At 40.6% G+C, this 19,349-nt stretch overlaps 1 protein-coding gene across 3 annotated transcripts in view; it reads left to right on the forward strand.

The window, feature by feature from the left end:
- Nucleotides 1-19,349, forward strand: part of TRIM36 (tripartite motif containing 36) — a 32,279-nt gene that overhangs the window by 9,523 nt on the left and 3,407 nt on the right. The window contains exons 2-10 of one of the 3 annotated variants that reach the window (XM_015615304.2): nucleotides 980-1,214; nucleotides 8,502-8,827; nucleotides 12,060-12,206; nucleotides 13,244-13,339; nucleotides 14,233-14,486; nucleotides 15,060-15,184; nucleotides 15,968-16,261; nucleotides 16,535-16,832; nucleotides 17,587-19,005. In XM_015615304.2, the coding sequence (XP_015470790.2) occupies nucleotides 980-1,214; nucleotides 8,502-8,827; nucleotides 12,060-12,206; nucleotides 13,244-13,339; nucleotides 14,233-14,486; nucleotides 15,060-15,184; nucleotides 15,968-16,261; nucleotides 16,535-16,832; nucleotides 17,587-17,608 (1,797 nt within the window). In that variant the 3' untranslated portion in view covers nucleotides 17,609-19,005. Of the gene's footprint in view, nucleotides 1-6; nucleotides 28-979; nucleotides 1,215-8,501; nucleotides 8,828-12,059; nucleotides 12,207-13,243; nucleotides 13,340-14,232; nucleotides 14,487-15,059; nucleotides 15,185-15,967; nucleotides 16,262-16,534; nucleotides 16,833-17,586; nucleotides 19,006-19,349 lie in introns of those variants that run through there. The other 2 variants (XM_015615305.2, XM_015615303.3) reach the window with 2 other exon arrangements.

Consider the following 19,349-nt stretch of genomic DNA (forward strand, 5'->3'; position numbering starts at 1 on the left):
ATGGAGAGCGATCGGCTGGAGAGCCCGGTGAGCGCGGGGGGAACCGGCGGGGCGCGGCTGCCGGGGCGGGGTGCGTCGTCCGTCTTCTTGTGTTGCTGGGGTCTATAGGGCGTGTGCCTGTCTGTCTGTCCGTCCGTCTGTCCGACGGTCTGTCTGTCGATCTGTCTGCCTGCCTGTCAGTCCCCGCGGTGTGCGGCGACAGGTTCGTCCCTGCCCGGCTGGCAGCGCAGCCGGGACGGCGGGCAGGGCTGGCAGGGAGCTCCGACGGGCGCGGTGCGCGGAGGGGAAGCGCTCCCGGAGGGCGCTGGGCGCCGCCTGCGCCCGCCCGACACCCGGCGCTTGGCGGGGCGCGCTGCCAGGGGCGGCCGCGGGGGTCGCCGAATTACCGGAGAGCCGCAGGGATCCACAGGCGGCTCTTTGTGCGACAGATAAAAGACGTAAATAAACATATAAACAAATAAATAAATAAATCAAATGATGTTCCTTACTCGGAACTACTACCCTAATGAAGTCAAGACAGTTTCAGCCCTTAAACGTGAATTACACGTCAGGAAAGCCTGTTGTTTGACCAGTCTGACACTTAATTTCTTTTTTTTTTCCTCCTCCGTCTTCATGAGCAGCGAGCAAGCTAAACGTATGGACTCCTATTGTTGAGAAGTATGGTTGCACTCGTTTCACTAGGTCCTTGAGTGGAATCAAGACTACTCCCCTCCTTTCCTCCCCTGCAATGCAGACATGACCTAAAGATGAACTGAGTTTGCCTAGTGGCAATGCTCAGTTCAGTTGAAATGAATGCTGTCAGTGCTTTCATAAATGTTAATTGAGATTTGTTTTAGCCAGAGAAGTGCCTCAAACCAGATAAAACTGTGTGCATTTATTCTGCAGGGCTGGGGTTTGGTGACATAGAGCAGTGCCATAAGTCTTGGTGGCTTGCGTTTTCCTGCACTTATACTTGTTTCTCCCTCTTTCTATCATGAAGGTTGCCATTAAGGGTATTGAAAGAGAGCTTATCTGCCCAGCATGCAAAGAATTGTTTACCCATCCACTGATCCTTCCCTGCCAGCACAATGTCTGTCACAAATGTGTGAAAGAAATACTTTTTGCATTTGAAGACTCCTTTGCTGATGGAGGCTCTGAATCTTCTAATCAGAGCAGCCCTCGAATTAGAATCTCTGCTTCTAGCATGGACAGAATTGACAGGATTAATAGATCAGGTATGTATCAGAATTTGTGCATGTTTACCTGATTTTATTATTGGACTGACTTGAGCTGAATGGTGTCTGCATTGGTAAAATGTCTTCCTGGTACTCCTGATACGGTTATAGAGACGACTTAGGGATAGTGCTACTCTTGTTCATTTTGTGTCAAGAACAATGGGAATATTTTTAAGGACAATGCACTCTGTTTCATCTATAATAGATTCGTCTTTGTGGCATTCTATACATCTTTATAACCATTGTGTTTGTTTATTTCTGTATTTCAGTTGCGTGGAGATGCAATAGCATCATCTTTAGTAGCACGGAGATGTAGATTTTGGTGATTTCATTGCCTGCCAGTGGCTTGCTCTGGTTTCAACCAGGCCCAGTGCAGTAGCTCTGACTTCCTTCTGAGCCTGTGTAGACTTTGCAAGCTAGTTTTGTCCTGCCCACTTCATTAGGCATACAGTAAATATTTTTTTTAATTGGTTATGATTATTGCACGTTTGCAGATTTGAAGGACAGATGACTGTAAGCAGACAGCCCTAACAGCCTCCTTCATTGTAGTCTGCTTGAAGATTTAAGGAGTGCTTAGCTTTAGGACTCTTCGTACTCTTTGTGTTATCGTGGTAGAAATATTCTTGCAGTCTTTATAATCCATGGATGACTTGCTCTGCTTTTATACAGATGCATTGTAAGTGCATGATTTACTTCTTGAAAGATACTTCATCTTGGCTTTCAGGCCTTCCTCTGACATAATTATCCACTTTAAAACCACACTCTCTGTGCTCTGGAACAGTTACCAACAAGACAAGCTCTAAAGCTCTATCTTACATTTCTCATTACTAAGGTTCACCCTTCCCAGCTTTCAAAGATCAAATGTGCAATTTCACCAGCTTCTTTTAAACAACTATTTAGTACTATTTAGTACTGAATTGTTAGTACTGGTACTCCTTCAAATCAGTTTGTTAAACAAAAAGCCACTAGTTCTTGGTACTTCCCCTACCACCACCACCTTATCCTGAGATACATGTACACAAGTTGTTGCAGAAGTTGTAATCTTTAAATCCAGTGTGGTCTGACATCATCTCAGCAAACTGATGGGAATGTATCTCCTCATCTGACCTGCTAACAGAGAGGTGATTGCTTTCCTAAGGACCTGTTTGATGGGTAGCAAGAGAGGGTTGAGATTTGGAAATAATGAGCTTCCCCTCTCTTACCTCAAAGAGCGTTGGGCAGACACACATCACAGGAAAATTATCATCTCAGACAGTTCAAATTTGCAGAATGAAAAGCATATGGAAATGGAAGCAATAAAGAATAAATTTTTAAATTCAGATCATACTGTCTTCACTTCTAATGTTGCAGGCATTATAGGTCCATTGCTATGTTGAGTGTGAGATTTGCTCTCAGACCAGTTTGGTACCAGCAATGATTGCCAGCTTGCAATTTACATTTGCACAGTTGTTGTCTTGCATTTGGAGTACTCACACTGTGCATTGCCTTGCTAAATTGGCTTCATGGTCTGTAGGGGAATTTCCAAGAAAATAGCTCCATAAGAGAGAAAATGTAAGGAGAAGATCCAAAGTGGGGGTCTCACATGCATTACAAAAACCACTTGAACTTCTGGGAGGCTTGTGCAGGGCATGTCAGTGTCAAGACCTCACATTTCAAAATGCATATGACACCTTCTTCCCATTATGGGATTTTTATTTATTTTTTTTTTTTCCCACTTAAAGAATCCCTGATGTCTCCATAAGGAATGTAATCTATTTAAAATGGGTTGGCATTTAAATTCTTGGTATGCCAGAGGGAGCTGGTCTGTATTTGGTCATGTTCTGTGTTTGTTGCACACACAGAGCTTGCATTTACAAGTACAATTTATCTTAATGTAAAAAAGACAGAACTCGTTGAAATAGAGTGTATGTGCTGCTTAAAATCCAGTGTGTTGGTGTAAAAATACTCCTCTGTTTATATTGTATTTAAAATACTTTTTAATTAACAAGATCTTGCTGTATATAACATGGAAATGAAGGCTATTTCTTATTGCTGTCCCATTATCTCTAATGTTACTGTAATTATAGTGTTGGTATAATTAAGTCATGTAATGTGGTTATGTTGACACTTGTGCAAATGTTTGAAATATCTCTCCCTGTGCCCCTCCCCCTCAATGCCTTCTTTCTCCCTTTTCCTGTTCTGTTTAAATCTTACAGTTGTTTGATATGCTAGAAAATTAAACATTCTTGCCTTTCAACCCTGCAGGATTTTAACAGACACAGGAGAGAAAAGAGTTGATGCTTTTGATTTGAACCATTGTAAACCAATGGTGTATCTCATTTTTTGATGTCTAAACAGCTCTCTGTTCATTGTTCGCAGCCTCACAGAGGAGGTCTTTTGGGTGCAGAGGTAGAAATGCTTCACTTCTTGTGTTGGCTAGAGATAGTCTAGCATTTAGATCTCGAGTTAAATATTGTTGGTTAGCATATAGCTTTTTGTCAGTGGTCAAGTCCACAAAAAGGCTTTTGCAGTGAGCAAAGGTACAGCAAAGAAGTTCTATAAGGACAGCTTTTCATTCTGTGCAAGACTGATTTAAAGGTCAACTGGACTGGAATTCAGTTAAGGGTTGGATTATATTTTTTTCTCTGTGTGTGACATATGACTGAAGATACACTGTTGGGTACAAAAATGCACACAGAACCCCAGCAATCACCACACCACCTCCTCCACACCCTGCTTTTTAATTTTCGGAGTTTACACGCTCAAGTTTCAATGAAACTGCTGTTTTAATGAAATGTGATTATTGGATTTTCTTCCTTACGTTTAGGAAGTGTTTTACTACTGTTTCTGAGTGGAATGTAATGCTGGCTCTTTGTTGTATCTAAGCCTGCTTAATTTGATGAAGAACAGATTGAAATTTGCACCATGAGTAGGTAGTTCTGAATCTCACAGTTTATCACAGTGCATGAGTATGTAAGGAAAACAAAACATTTTATACTTCTAGACTTGTAATATTTGGTGTGTCTAATGGCACAATCAGGTTGGATAGTCAGTCTTTTACCTCCTGAGTAGTCTTTTACAAAACAGCTTGTCTGAGCAGCTCAGCCACTGTGCGGATTTTTTTTAATACTGATTATGGGTTTTTTTTTAATGTAATGGTTGTTCAAAAACAGGAGAAGAAGTCCCTAAATTCCTTGTTGCCAAAGTATTGGCAGACACAGGAGCAATCCTTAGGAATATGGTGTCCTTCAAGAAAGATGTGAACTGAGCTAAACACCAATCTGAATATCACACTCAGTGGAGGACAAAGCAGCTGATCGAAAAAGGAAGTTTAAATTGCCTCAGTTGAAGGCTGAAACTGTCATAAAACAGAGATACCTTACAATGCCATCAGACCTCTTGGAAAGCTGTCCGTGTCTGCTCTTTTTGCAGAAAGCTCTTTTGATTTGTGAAAAACTAAAGTATCTGAAAATAACATTTTAGGTCAGCTGGCTTCTTTTATGAGGCCTCTCCCTTCTCCCCTCTTCCATTTCCCTTTCCCCTTTCCCTCCCTCCTCTTCCCTCTCCCCTCTCTCTTTCTCTCCCCCTTCCCTCTTTACCCCTTCCCCTTGATAACACCTTTTTCCCCTTCCCTTTTTCCTTCCCCCTAAAAGCCCATCTAAAAACATTAACTGAGTTATAGGGTGGCAATATAATATGTATTTAAAAAAAAAAACCAAACAAAAAAAATTTCCAACCTTTCAAGGGAATCCAGTTGACTTTTAAATCTTTTTTTTTTTTTTTTTAACTTTCACACATTTAATGTCCATGTCTTCCACAACCATGGAATTCTGCTAACACTGTTTACTTGAAAAACACAACTTTAAGATGTCTTATCCCTTTGCTAACCATTCACTGCAGCTTGGACTTTTCAACATTTTAAGTGTTGGTACCTCTCCTTGGGAAGATGATGTTTAAATATTGTTTTTAAAGGACATACTTAAGATTGCTCTTTGACTTGAGTCTTTGCAATCTGTATGGTAATATTTGTGACTCCGACCATGAGTGTATATTGTGATTTTTTTATTTTTTTTTTGTAACTGATTGAGCAACTTATTCTAAGTGGAGCAATCAGTTTACAAATCACAGTGGAAAATGGTGTGTGTTGATTTCTAATACTTTACAAAATACATATTTGCTTGTTGTAAACTGAAATGGCAAAGTTTAAAAGAGAATGTGAGTAGGAGCTATGTTTCTCTGAGCTGCACATCTAAATATGTCTACAAAATCCAAGGGGTTTGTTTTTGTGGGGTTTTTTTTTTGTGTGTGCTTTTTGTTTGTTTGGATCTTCTTTTTTAATATAACAAGACTTTAGTTTCAGCAAATTGGACACAATACAGACAGGAAAGACAGTGTCCAAAGTAATTCATTACTTCATCAGTGCTTTCTTCCTAAAATACGGGTGTAGGAATCCTCTAAGCAGAAAGCAATAATTTTAAATTTAAATTTAATAATTTAACACTCTCTAGGCAAAAAGAGAATGTATTTCCTTATTTTTGAGTATTGAAGTGGCAGAACATGCCAAGAAGCTTAGCAAATAAATTTACAGGATTTAAAACAGGAAAACCACCCCAACCTAGACTCTCAGAGTTCTATCAATGAAAAGGGATGAGACATCTGAAGGTGTACAGGACTTCCTTGATACTGGATTGCTTTCCATAAACAATGTCACCAGTCTTTGCAGAGCATGGCTCGTGATGACAATCTCATTTTGGTCCACCACAGGCAGAATGAAAGGCCTCCATTGCAATGGATATGAATTTCAGATTGTATTTTTAAACTTGACCACTGCACCATGGTTTTTTTTCCGTGTTATCTTGCTTTGTCATTGTTTGCTCTCTGCTCTAGCATACTACTTGTAGGCAGTCACGATCTGTGCCGCATTGTATGATTATTTTCTTAGTTTCAGCAAATGTGTGTATTCTAGATCACTTTTTGTAGCTGTTGTCTGCATGGCACTGCATGTGAAGTCATCTTTTTGTGTAGGACATTGTAGAAGTCTGTGTAGAAGATTTCTCTGTGTTCCTGTGTGCAGTGCTAGCTTGGAGCATACACTGGAAATACAGTCTGTGTTTCCCTGTTGTTGCTGTGCCTTGCATGTGTGTGTTGCTGTGTATGCCAAGCTATAGGTACTGCAGGATGTGCAGTAATTTGTTCACTTCAAGTAAGTACTAAAAAAATATTAAATCAGACAAAAATCTCTGCTCCCTTAGGCAGGGAGTTGCATACCTATTCCTTGTGTCAGCCATCCTGTTCTGTAAATGCAGCCTAGTTGTTCTGCTCAGAACTTACAGAAAGGCATGAGACCAAGCTGGATGGGAGACTGTCAGTGCATGCACACTTATCCATGCTCTGATTGTGACTTCTTAGCTGACACTCATGCTTAACTACCACAGGTCAAATTTCAAAGATATTTAAGGGAACTAATTCCTTATTGGAGGATTGGTTTGGTGTTTTATTTGAAGAGACTTGAAAAGGCATGATAGGAATGGAGGTTTTTGGATTATTAGGTGAAGAAGAAATAGGAAAAGAGCCCAAGGCAAGTTTATTTTGGATAGCATCATAGGACACTTCAGAAAGAGATAAAGCATTAGCATTTTTGATGGGAAAATACTGATTAAATACAGAGAAGAATAAATTTCCCTTTCTGAAGAAGAGCCAGTTTCAACACTAAGAATTCAACTCTAAGTCATACCTCCATTTACAAATTTGTTAGTGTCCTGGTTTCAGCTGGAATAGAGTTAATTATATATTGGAGGAATAATAATAATAATAATAGTACAAAAGAGAGAGAGGAATAAAATCCAAGAGAAACAAGTGATGCCCAGTACAATTGTTCACACAGTGCCCACCCTGTTGCACTTGACGGTCCCTAGTTTATGTCCTGGTCATGACATTCTATGGTATGGAATATCCCTTTGGCCATTTGGGTCAGCTGTCCTGGCTGTTCTCCCTCCTGGCTTTTCATGCACCTGCTCTCTGGTGAAGCATGGAAAACTGGAAAGTCCTGGATTTAGGGTAGGCACTACTTAGCAACAGCCAAAACACCAAAAACACCTCATACTGAATCCAAACCACAGCACTGTACCAGCTACTAAGAAAATTATCTCTAACCCAGATGAAATCAGGACAGTTAGTTATACCAATATGCAATGCTCTTAAAGAGAACTTAAAGTAATGCACCAGTACTACAGAAGATGTTCTTTTTTGTTTCTTTGTAAGGGGAAGCTGAGAGGATACAAGTTAAGCCTGAAGATTGACTTAGCCTGCTTTTGAAATACGTAAAGGATTCTTTCTGGTAGTTGCAGCCTGCGGGTTCATGAGTGAGATGGGATGCACTCCTGGTTTGATAACCTCAGGAATATTACCTTGTGAACCTCTGAGTCTGTGTGAGCCATCTCCTTAACAGACTCAAAAGGCTTCTTAAGGTAGTGCTGTTCTTGAGCCCATGATTTTATTTTGGAGAGAGGAGGAAATTTGTGTAGCTATTTGGTAGGTGTGCAGCATCGCTGCAGTTCCCCCTTTAGAAGTTAACAAAGATAGATGTACACTGTTTAACAGATCCCTGTGGAGATCTGTGGCCCCTCAATTGAGGATACAGTAACCTCTCGGATATAACTACTTCAGATTCCCCTCTGATGTGCGGGGATTATTTAGCAGCCCACTTTATTGAGGCCTTTCAGGAGGGGCCAAGTCAGCCTCAGCATTTTTTGTCTAAATGATTTGGCTGAGACATCAGACTGTTCCCTCATTTTCCTGGTTTTTATGTTGCCACTTGAGATGAGTAAAGTAAGTTTGAACTCAACTAAAGCAAACTTCAGGGAGCTCAAGGTTGGCTATATATTTCTATTCCTCTGGGAGTAAGCATCTTTCACTTCAATATATTAGGAAGCTCTCTCTATGGGTAACCAGTTAGTCCAATACCATGAGGCTTGGCTTCTATGAGGTTTTTTGTTTATTGTTTCAAAAGGTTAAATCTTGAGTGCATCCAAAACTAGATAAAGAAGATGGAATTGGAAGAGCTAAATTTAACATAAAACTAAGCTTTAGAGTAGTAGTTTGTAATGTCCCTTGGAGTCAGAGGTTACACTACCTTGTCAGGGCAATTATTATTTTCTTTGGCTTGGCAAATTGCATATGAATTGGTGTTGTACTGGTTTGAACAATGTGCTACCATCTAGAATTGGTTCGTAAATTTCTGTGCTGCTTTTAAAATCTAAACCGTTTTGGTTTGTGCTCATGCTAAATTGGGTTTTGGTGTCTACACAGGCAGAAAACGCAATTCACTGACTCCTAGATCGACTCTGTTTCCTTGTCCGAGTTGCCAGCGGGATATTGATCTCGGAGAGCGTGGCATCAATGGCTTATTCCGCAACTTCACCTTGGAAACCATTGTGGAGAGATACAGACAGGCAGCCAGGGCAGCCATTGCTATTATGTGTGATTTCTGCAAACCTCCACCTCAGGAGTCCACAAAGAGCTGCATGGACTGCAGTGCAAGCTATTGCAATGAATGTTTCAAAATACACCATCCTTGGGGAACTGTGAAAGCCCAGCATGAGTATGTAGGACCAACCACCAACTTCAGACCCAAGGTAAGTATACTGTACCTTACAGGATTGGGTTTGCAGCATCCTCTGGTAGCTGTAGACACATCTGCAATGAGGGTTGCTTTTTAGGACCGTGATTGCTTTTTTGTCCATTGCTGTTATTTATCAAGTGAACCACAAGCTTTTGCTCCTTGCTGATGTTCAAGTATTGTCATTGAAGGGGACATTGAGAACATAGTTGAAGAGTCCAGTAAAAATAAGGTTTTTTACTTCGTGGAATAGATTGTGTTACTTGTGATTTGAGTCTTTCTTTCTTTCCTTTTTCTTGTTTTCTTAAGGCTTCATGATCACAGAATATTCTAAGTTGGAAAGGACCCATAAGGATCATCAAATCAGCTTTTAAGTGAATAGTCCATACAGGGATTGTATCCACACCCTTGGTGTTATTGGCACCTTGCTCTTGAACATCTAGAATGGCACTGCCTAGGGAGGAGGCATTTTAAATTAAAAACCCCAATAAACCTGGCCTCTTCCATGCCCCCTTTAGGCACATCCCCATTGGATGCTTTGTGCTTGAACTTGATCCATCACCAAGCATCTTCTTTCTCTCCCTCCTTGTGTCTAACAAGAGCAAAAGATGGAGTTAAGGTCTCCATTGTTATTACACCATTTTTTTTTTTTTTTATCTATAGCAGAAGAGATAAAAATGTTACGGCAAAGTTTCTACTTTGTAATACACTGGTGCTGCTGTTGCTGTATTCAGACAGAACAGTGATAACAAAAAGAACCTTTATGTCTCATGCTGAGAGTGATGCAATACATGGCAGTGCCTTATTGAATTTGTTACATCACAGATGTTACGTGCCACGGATGCTGTCTTGCCTACCAGGGACCACAATAATGGCCTTAGCGTCCCAGCACATGCTGTGTGCCTGTGCCTCCTTGCTGGGGGTCCCACAGGTGCCAGAAATGCTGATGGTCAAGGAGTCATGATTAATTATGATTAAATTAAGTAAATTTGATTAATGTGCAATGTGTAAGAAACTCTTGACTTCTGGTCTCCTTCTGAGACTGGAAAAATTTGAGCCTCTAAAGTTAGCAAGCTGGCAGATAGTGAACACCCAGAAGTCTACTTGGTGGTGCTTTCCTTGAGTCTAAAACATTAATTCCAGTTAAAAGTGTGCAAGTGCTTCATGTGCTTTCAAATGTGCTTGCACACACATTGTGTGAAATGTCCCTCCATTGGATAAATGAGAAAGACGAAAGTTTGCATACTTTTTTCTAGCTCTTGCTTTAAAATACTATACAGCTCCTTAAAAACTTCTCTTCTATGGCATCTAAACCTTCACAGCTGCAACATTGCTATTTGAAAATACCAAAGGCATCTTGTGATCCCTGTGCACTCCTAGAAGTGTTTCATAGTGTTAAAATACATGCAGACTAAATTCAGGATTAAGAGTCCGTAGCTGAATTCTCTTGAAGCTGAGCAAAATGCGGTGAAGTGGTTTAGATTATTCTAACGCTGATGTTCTATGTGCATATGTAGGATTTAGCATTACTAATTACATGAGAAGACAAGAAGAGGGGAAAAAAAGGAGAAAAGCATTTGTGTAGTTAACTTTAGATACATCTACTTTTTTGAAAAACTTCCCAGCAGCTGTAAGCTGATCTTTTACTGTGCTCTTATAGAAACTTTTCTGAGGACTGTTTAGGCTTAATATAAAGAAAGAAAAGTGCATTTTTCATGGCACTGCATTTTTAAGACCTGAGCTGCAAGCAGAGTATTTGTTGATTTCCTAAACAATGTCCTCAGTCACCACTTTAATTTACAACCAGGCTGGAGAGCACTTTGTAGCATGTGTGGTGGGGATGGGAGAAGGACATACTGGGCTGATTGTTCTTGAATTTTGATAGAAGGCAGTCTGTTCTTGAATTTTGAGAGGAGGCAGTCTGCTGACCTCTGCTGTCTCTCACTTGCAGGCTGTAATTCATGCTTATATGAGGAGATGAATGAAAATAATGGATTTTCTGTGAGGTGTGGCTATACACTGCTGTGGAAAAATTACTTCCACAGACTAACTGAATGACCGTACTTTTTAGAGATGTTTGCCTGCACAGTTGATTTTCTTGGCAGCTTCCTTTCTTCCCTTTTTTATTTCCTTCCAAATCCAGTAGCCAATTCAAGTGGGATTGCCAATTGCATTTTTGGCTTAATGATAGTCTTAAGGTGCTGGTGAGACTGGTGTCTTTGTGCTTTTCACCATAGCCTAAAATAACATTTGGGACTTGAAAGCTGGTTTTAGCTTATTGTGTCCATATTTGTGCTGCTCACAATTTTCTATTTTTAAACTCTTTTCTGACCTTTCTTGTGTGGGGGCATACTGAAACTGAAAAGCTTCCTCAAAAGCTCTTCTTTGGTACCTTTGATGGAATAGATAACCCAAATATTGTCTTTCAGTGCTCTAGAAGGAGGCAAAGCAGGTGTTATTTGTTTTTATTTAAACCAACACACTTGCACACACGTGTTTTATATGGTTTAATATGTTGCCTCAGCTGGGACTTGAGCAGCACTTGTTTTAACTCTTTGAGCATTTATTTCAGTAAGTTCAGTTTTTGAAAGATGAGTTTTAGCAAACACCAGCTTTCTTGCAGTACTGTTTGAGCTAATCCTGGAAGTAGCACTCAGTGTGAACAGCCTGTAACTGGAATCAGACAGAAAGATTGAAACACTGGAGTCTTTTGTCTTTAAAATGACTGTAGCTGCTGGTGGTGGCTACACTTTGTTGCTCTAAGAGCAGTGGCTATATGACTTATCAAAATCTAGCTTAGACTTAAATTGCTACTATGTTATGTCAGCTCTTGTTTTAAGAAGCTGTTCATAGGTGTTGCAAGAAATGCTGGCATGAGCATGGTAAAGTTTGTCAGGCTGGGTGTGTTATATATTGCATTTACAGCTCTGAGCAGGAGTGTAGGGCGCTGGAGGCATTGCAAACAACATGGGCAGGGTTTAGCAAAAGATTGATTGCTATATGGAGGCTACACAGACACTGCTATATGCTTACTTACTGTAAACCTTGTGAAACTGTGTGTGTTCATCTGCTGGCTTTCAATGGCACTGACAAGTATAAAAGGTGGAAGATAAAATGACTATAAAAACAATATCACTGATGGAATCACATTCTGCTTTGGGTTGATTGGGTGTTTTGATTTTTTGTTGAGAACCTGTATTTTTGGAAGTACGCCTGTATTGTCTTTGCACTTTTATTTTTCCCCACAGATTTTGATGTGTCCAGAACATGAAATGGAGAGAGTAAACATGTACTGTGAAATCTGCAGAAGGCCTGTTTGTCATCTTTGCAAACTGGGTGGAGGTCATGCAAACCACAGAGTAACAACCATGAGCACTGCCTACAAAACCCTTAAGGTAAAGGAAAATATCACTGGACCTGGCCTTAAGAAGGGAAAGAGTACTTCTGATGGGAGGGCAAACTCACACTGCATAGAAGCCAGGATGTGTGTTTAGGAGACCCTGAACTAGTCTTGAGGCCTGCTGTTGTGCAACATTGGTTAATGTATCTATTAATGTGACGTAGGCCATGTTTTAGAAACTAAACTATATTTGCTATGATGCTTGAAACATAACCCCTGGAAAGTGCTTTCATCTTATTTTCATCTGCTAATTGTACAGCAGTACAGATGGTGCAGAAGGTTTAAGTAGTTAATCATCTTTACAATCAACTTTTTTAAATGTAAGTATTCAGGTAGCTTGTGGTAGAGGATACTTGAGAAGCACTTCTGAAAATTTGCATCTGAAGTATCTGCTGGTATCTGGATGTTTCTGAAGCTGCATAGCTGTTAATTTCCAAAGCAAAGCACAACAGAGAAGACTTGCAAACATCAACTTGTTATTAAAGACAGCACCTACTTCCTCTTCTTCCTTTTCTTCCTCTCTTGCTCTCAGGAGAAAAAAAAAAAAAAAGGAAAAGACCAGATTAGCCTGCCTTGTGCTCTTTGGCCTCCTCACAGTTTGCAAGGCTTTTCCTGTACAGCTGGTAGCTCTTGCAGCTAAGGAAGCACAGGGACAGATGTGTGATTTGAACTACGCATTTTTCTAGCATCTCCTACTACAAATGAGTTATTAGCTATCAACTCCTTTCTGTAAGTTTAATGTTCTGAAGCCTCTTTTTCCCAATCTAATCCTGGGTGATTGGGAGTCAGCTGACACTGATCCTGACACTCATCTAAGGATCTCTGGTCCTTAGAGCCTGTGCCACCAGTCTTGTTCACAGATGCTCTGCAGTCACTGCAGGTCACTGAATAATTCTCCACAGGACTGCTGCTCATAACTGGTTCATGCTGTTGTCCTTGTAAAATAATAAACTGAGGACTAGCTGGATGACCTGCTTATGCTGGTTGTCACTTTGTGTGAGATGCCCTAATCTTGATGCTTTCCTTCAACAGGAGAAGCTTTCAAAAGATATTGAGTACCTCATCAGTAAGGAGAGCCAGGTGAAAGCTCACATCACACAGCTGGATCTGCTGCTGAAAGAAACAGAGGTAAGAGTGGCTTGCAGATTGTCTGAGGTTGGCCTGTGTGCAGGCAGGAAGGATTCAAAACTGTTTTCAGTGAAGTTTTCAGTGAACTGTTTTCAGTTTCAAACTTTTGTTTTTTTGGTTAAGTAGTGAAATAATTTTTGAACAGTTTATGGTAGTAACTGAATCACACACAATAAGACCTAGTCCTGCCAGTATGGGAAGCAGACAGAGAGAAGTTCATTTTTGGATGCTGCTGTAAATTTAAATGAAATAAAGCTTACTTGGTACCTTAACCAAAGTGGGTTAAACATAGGGCATTGGCGTATTTATGATGATGCATATTTATGCTGCCTGTTTACCTTGAGAAAGTAAGAATTAAGGCCAAAATATCCCTGCAGAAGAGTCACATACAAGGTGATAATCACAAAGGCAGAAATTGCAGAAGTTCCTGATTCTGGGGTATCTTGATTATCTTGCCTCTGTGTTTTGCAGTTCCTTTTATCCAGGGCAGTAGTCAGAGGTAGCACAATGGTTCAGAGGGTGTACACAAGAAGTTGGGCTGGACCCTTAGTTTAGGATGATTGGGAAAGGTGGAAGAGCATCTAGCTCTTGGGTATGAAGACTTCAGAGGCTGACATGTTTTTACAGTGCTTTTTAATGAGCTATCTAAGCAAATGTAATGCATAACTCAAGGCGTAATCAGAAGAATACTTTCCTGCTCTTCATTCTTTATTAAAGACAGCAAATGCTGACTAGCTTGGGTGGTGTGCTGAATAGCATAACAAAGCTCATTAGTCTTGTCTGTCAAAAGGATGACTAGATTACTGTGATGTCTTGGAACAACCTTAAGTATGTTTCTGTACAGAACCACAGTGATACAGAATCTGTCTAAAATGTCTTTTGTTTGCTCTTAGTGCAACAGTGAAAGAGCTAAACAAGAAGCATCTCAGAGTTTTGAGAAATTATATCATGTCCTGGAAGAGAAGAAATCTGCAGCTCTTAGAGCAATTGAAACTTCTAAGAATATAAGGCTGGAAAAATTGCAAACACAAGTGGAAGAATACCAAGGGCTTCTGGAAAATAATGGCCTTGTAGGATATGCTCAAGAAGTGCTTAAGGAAACTGATCCCTCCTGTTTCGTTCAAACAGCAAAACAACTTCATGTCAGGTATCTCACCTTCTGTTTGGGGTGCAGGTACTGTTCCAGGATGTCTGTGCAGTTGTATTTTTGGGTGATGCTCCTGGTCATGTTCAGTTGGAGCTCCTGCATTAGGAAACAACACTCAGGAGAGGAGTGCCCTTGTCCTGCCACAATGCCTAGCTTTGTTCAGTGGAACTGCAGTGGAAGGGCAGCTGTTTAGCTCCCTGACAAATTCCTTGTCTCCGAGATTTTATCAGGTATTTCCAAGTTAATCTAACAGACCTGTGTTGGCTTTAAGTTCTTTGATCTTTGTGTTCTTTACTAGCACCTCACATCAGTTTTGATCTTTGAATATAATGCTCCAAATTGTTTAAATGCTTTGCCAACTGAACCTGTTCATTATCTTCACACTGATGTACAAAAGGTCTTTAAATTTTTCATGAGAGAATCTTTCTGGAGAGACAAAAATTTCTGGGAGAGTAAGTACATAAGGAAGTAAATAAAAGCAGAACTTTTTTAAAGCAAAACCTAGCATCTTCAAGGAATGTCCATTTTGAATTGCCTTTTTGCTCTTGTGCTATCCCACCACTGTGTTTTCAGAATCCAAAAAGCTACTGAGTCTCTGAAGAGCTTTAGGCCAGCAGCTGAAACTACTTTTGAAGACTTTGTGGTGGACACTGCCAAGCAAGAAGACATCCTTGGTGACTTGTCTTTCCATTCCAATGGTAAATTCTGAGAGCATTCAGGTCTTTCTCAAGTTCTAGCTTTAAGGGCTTCTCTCGAGAAAGGCAAAACATGCACGGACCAGCAGTTGCAGAGCTCAGTGTTGTGGCTTGCATTGTTCCTTCTGTCTCCACAATTCAGAATGCATTACCTGGCAGCAGTGTTAGTTTCAGCTTTCATAAAGAAGCTAAAATTGCTTTCAGTACCAGTTTGCACTGGCTTCCAAAATATTGTAGTTACATCACACTCAGTCTTTCTAAAAGCTTTTTATTGCCTGACAGAAAGTAATAGTTTTTAAAGCTGCTGGTAAGAAAAAGGCTCAAGCTTTTCAAAGTAAAAACAGAAAATAGGGGATTTAGTTAAGTGTATGAACAGAGAATCATCCTCATCTACTCCTTTTAACTGAGAGTCAGATTCCCCTCTTTAACAGTGCTATAGCTTAACAAAGAGATTATGTCTTGGTTTAAGACAATTTTAAGAGGTGAATGCTTTAAAATCAGTTTCCTCCCTATATAGTTTTAACAAATCCCTTTTCACCAATAAGGAAAAATAAATATGAGTAGATAGAAGTGGAAAAATTACAGTTTACTAAAGAAACAAAATAGCAATGGGCGAAAAATAAGAGTAATAGTCCCTAGTTACAAAGTGGCTGAAGTCTCACAGGGGCACAGATAGATGTGGAATACAATAACATTTTGGATTACCCAGGACTGGTTGTGTGGACTGTTAACTCCAAAATAACAGGTATCTAAATTTCAGAGGGTTTTTTTTCTCATGTGTTCCAGGCCTAGAAATACCAGAAATCAATGAAGAGCAGAGCAGAATGTACAACAAAGCTCTGATTAGCTGGGAATGCCCTGGGAAGACAGATTCAGCTGATATCTATGTTCTTGAGTATCATAAACTTAGTAAAGAAGAGGAAAGTGTGACATGGCAGAAGACTGAAGTCTGTGGCAAGAGCAAAGTATTATCTGATCTTGATGATGACAGCAGCTATGCCTTTAGAGTTCGAGGATACAAAGGGTCCATCTGTAGCCCCTGGAGCCGAGAAGTTATTATGCACACTCCTCCAGCTCCAGGTATGGGCTTTTCTTATATCCATCAGTGTTAAGAGCTGAGAGTAGTTCCTGGTAGCTCCCAGGTGTCTCCTACACTGTTACAGTTTCATAAATGTTTAGAGGCACTGTTATAGGTTAAGTAGGTAATATACAGAGACTGTTAGCTTGCATGACATTCCTGGTAGCCTTTAAAAGTGACAAATTCTAATGCCAGTATGACTTAAAATGTAGTTTATGAGGACTGAAGGCCAAATATATAACTAAGCAGAATTTTGTCGGGATACTGTTTTTCAGTTTTCAGTTTTCTTTTCGATGATAAATGTGGGTACAACAATGAGCATCTCCAGCTGAACCCAAGAAGAACCTCTGTGGAAAGTAGGGCTGGATTTCCTCTGCTTCTGGGATCTGAGCGCTTGCAGGTTGGATGCTACACAACCCTGGATTACATCATCGGAGACAGTGGGATTGCCAAAGGGAAGCACTTCTGGGCTTTTCATGTGGAAGCCTATTCATACCTGGTGAAAGTGGGAGTTGTTCCTAGCAACAAAATCCAGAAATTGTTCCACAACACCCATGATGTGACCAGTCCAAGGTAAGTTGCATCCTCTTGCTTCAATGCATGTTTTACGTGAGGAGCTGTCTTTTATAAAAAGTAAATTAAGAGCAAATCTGGTCTCAGTACACAAGGTGAACCTAACCAGTGAAAAGTTTGAAGGATATGGTGTAAGCAGGTTGTCCTGTCCATCCCTTACTATTAGTAGAAAGATGTCCTGCTTACCCAGAGTCCTATTTTCTTTCTTTTTGGGAAAGAAGGCAGGTTTCTGTAGATGCCAAGGAATGTCAGTTAAAGCAAGAAGGTTAAAAATAAGTGTAAATTTTAAGATAGAAGCAATGCTTAATTATCAATAGTAAGGCTCTGCCTTAATTCCCTTAGCATATAAAGTTTGGCAGCCTCTCAGAGGTACAGAATACTGTACATATCTGTATGTTTTTGCAGTAGCTGTGTCACAGTGGATTCCAAGCCACTGGCTTTACCTCAGGCTACATGTTTACATATTGTATTGGAGTGCTACTGAGCACAAGCCAAAGTAGAGTGGACAAACCAGTAAAAAGATTTCCATCTCACAGTCACAGTTGTAGCAAGCCTGGATGTGTGTAGGAACTGTAGGCAGGGAGGCTATCTCCTGGGGACTCTTTTTCAGAAATTTAACAAATGTTTGGCTTCCTCCCGTATAAGAGGTGGAAAATGTGTCAGCACAGTCGAGCTTCTTAAAGCCAGATGGAGGCATTTGCAAAGTGAGAAATTAGATCTAAATTTCCTGATTTCTTTTTCCTTCTCCACATAGATATCTGCAAAATTTTAGCTGACAAAGAAACAACTGCATCCCAACATGAAACAACAGAATCCCACAGAAACAACATGCCCCCACAAGCATCCTAAAACTGAAATCCTAAGTAGGGAATGTCTGTACTGAAGACCGTGTGCTTCTCCATGCATCTTTATCTGGGGACAGAAGTGGAGGGAAAAGGGTGTAGACTGACCAAATACGTCTGCAGACTCTTCAGTAACCATCTGGGAAACTATTCAGGGAAGTGTTCAAACAGAGCACGTTAAAAGAAGCCCCCAGACTTAAACCACTAAAATACTACCTTTTGTTTTGTGAATTTTACAGACGCTTTAACATAGCAGCATCATGGAAAACTCAAAAGGCCATGTTCTTGTCTGTAAGGGTTGGTCATATTTCCTAAGTTACTTCTTAAGTTAACTAATTTACTGCATCTGTTGGTTCATTAATGATTGCCTAGTATAAGTGCATTTAGATACATCCACTCCTTAGTAAAGCCTTCTGTGGTCTTGTCCTCATTGGAGTTCAGCTGTTCTTCTCCACCTACTAAATGCATCTTCCTTCCTGACTTCAGTATTTATCACTGGTGTAAGCAAAGCCTGGTGGGATGAGTGCTGTGAGTGGAGTGCCCTGTTGGTTACAGGCTCTTCAGAGGGACAGGCAGGACAGATGTGGGGTGGCACTGTCTGTAACATAATGTCTGGAATGTATGGAGCCTGCAGCTGGCAGTGCCACAGCTGAGAACCTCTGGGTAAGGATTAAGGGACAAAGTGGATGTCATTGTGGGAATCTACTACAGACCACACAGCCAAGATGAGGACACTGATGAATTACTCCTTAAGGAACTAAGGAATACCTCTACAACAACCACCCTTGTTTTCGTAGGGCACTTCAGCTTGCCAGATGTTAACTGGGATCACCACGTAGATGATACAAATAGGCCCAGAAGAATCCTAAAACACCTGGATAATAACTTCTTGGTATAGGTACTAAGAAAGTACCCTTACCTAAAGGTGCCCTCCTTGATTTTTTCCTTGTCAAGAGAGAGGATCTCATGAGTAAAGTGGAGATGAGTGGCTGTCTTGGCCACAGCAATGACAAAGCGATCGAGTTTAAAATCTCTGTTGTCAGGAGGAAAAGTACTAGCAAAACTTCAACTCTGGAGATGAGAACAAACTTTGGGCTGCTCAGGGTACTAGTCAGTAAAGTCCCCTGGGAGACCGCTATTGAAGGTGCTGAGGTCCATCAGTGCTTTTTAAAGTGGTCCATCAGGCCACTTTTTAAGAACCACCTCCTAAGGGCACAGGAGTGGGCAATTCCAAAATGTCTTAGGTCAAGCAGGTGAGGCAGAAGGCTGGCTTGGGTGAGCAGAGAACTTTTAGAGCTAAGGCAAAAAAAAAAAAAAAAAGGGTATGGCTAGTAGAAGCAAGGTTGGGCAAAATGGGAGAAATAAAGAGATGCTGCCTGACATTGGAGGGTGAAAAATCATATGGTCAAAGCCCAACTAGAGATGAAGCTGTTCAGGACTGTGGGGAACAATAGAAAGAGTTTTTAAAAAATATGTTAATAGCAAAAGACAGTCAGAAATACCATTGGTCTGTTACAGGAAGAGGACGGTCACCTCACTGAGAGGGACTGAGACAAGACAGGGATGTTTAATGCTCTACTGGCCTTGGTTTTCCACATCAGTGATGGGCTTTGGGGTCCCAGAACTCGAGTGTCGTTCCGATTGGGAACGGCTGGAAGGAACGACACAGACTCTC

The sequence above is a fragment of the Parus major genome, chromosome Z (assembly GCF_001522545.3).
Source record: "Parus major isolate Abel chromosome Z, Parus_major1.1, whole genome shotgun sequence".
In the NCBI taxonomy this organism is placed as follows: Eukaryota; Metazoa; Chordata; class Aves; order Passeriformes; family Paridae; genus Parus; species Parus major.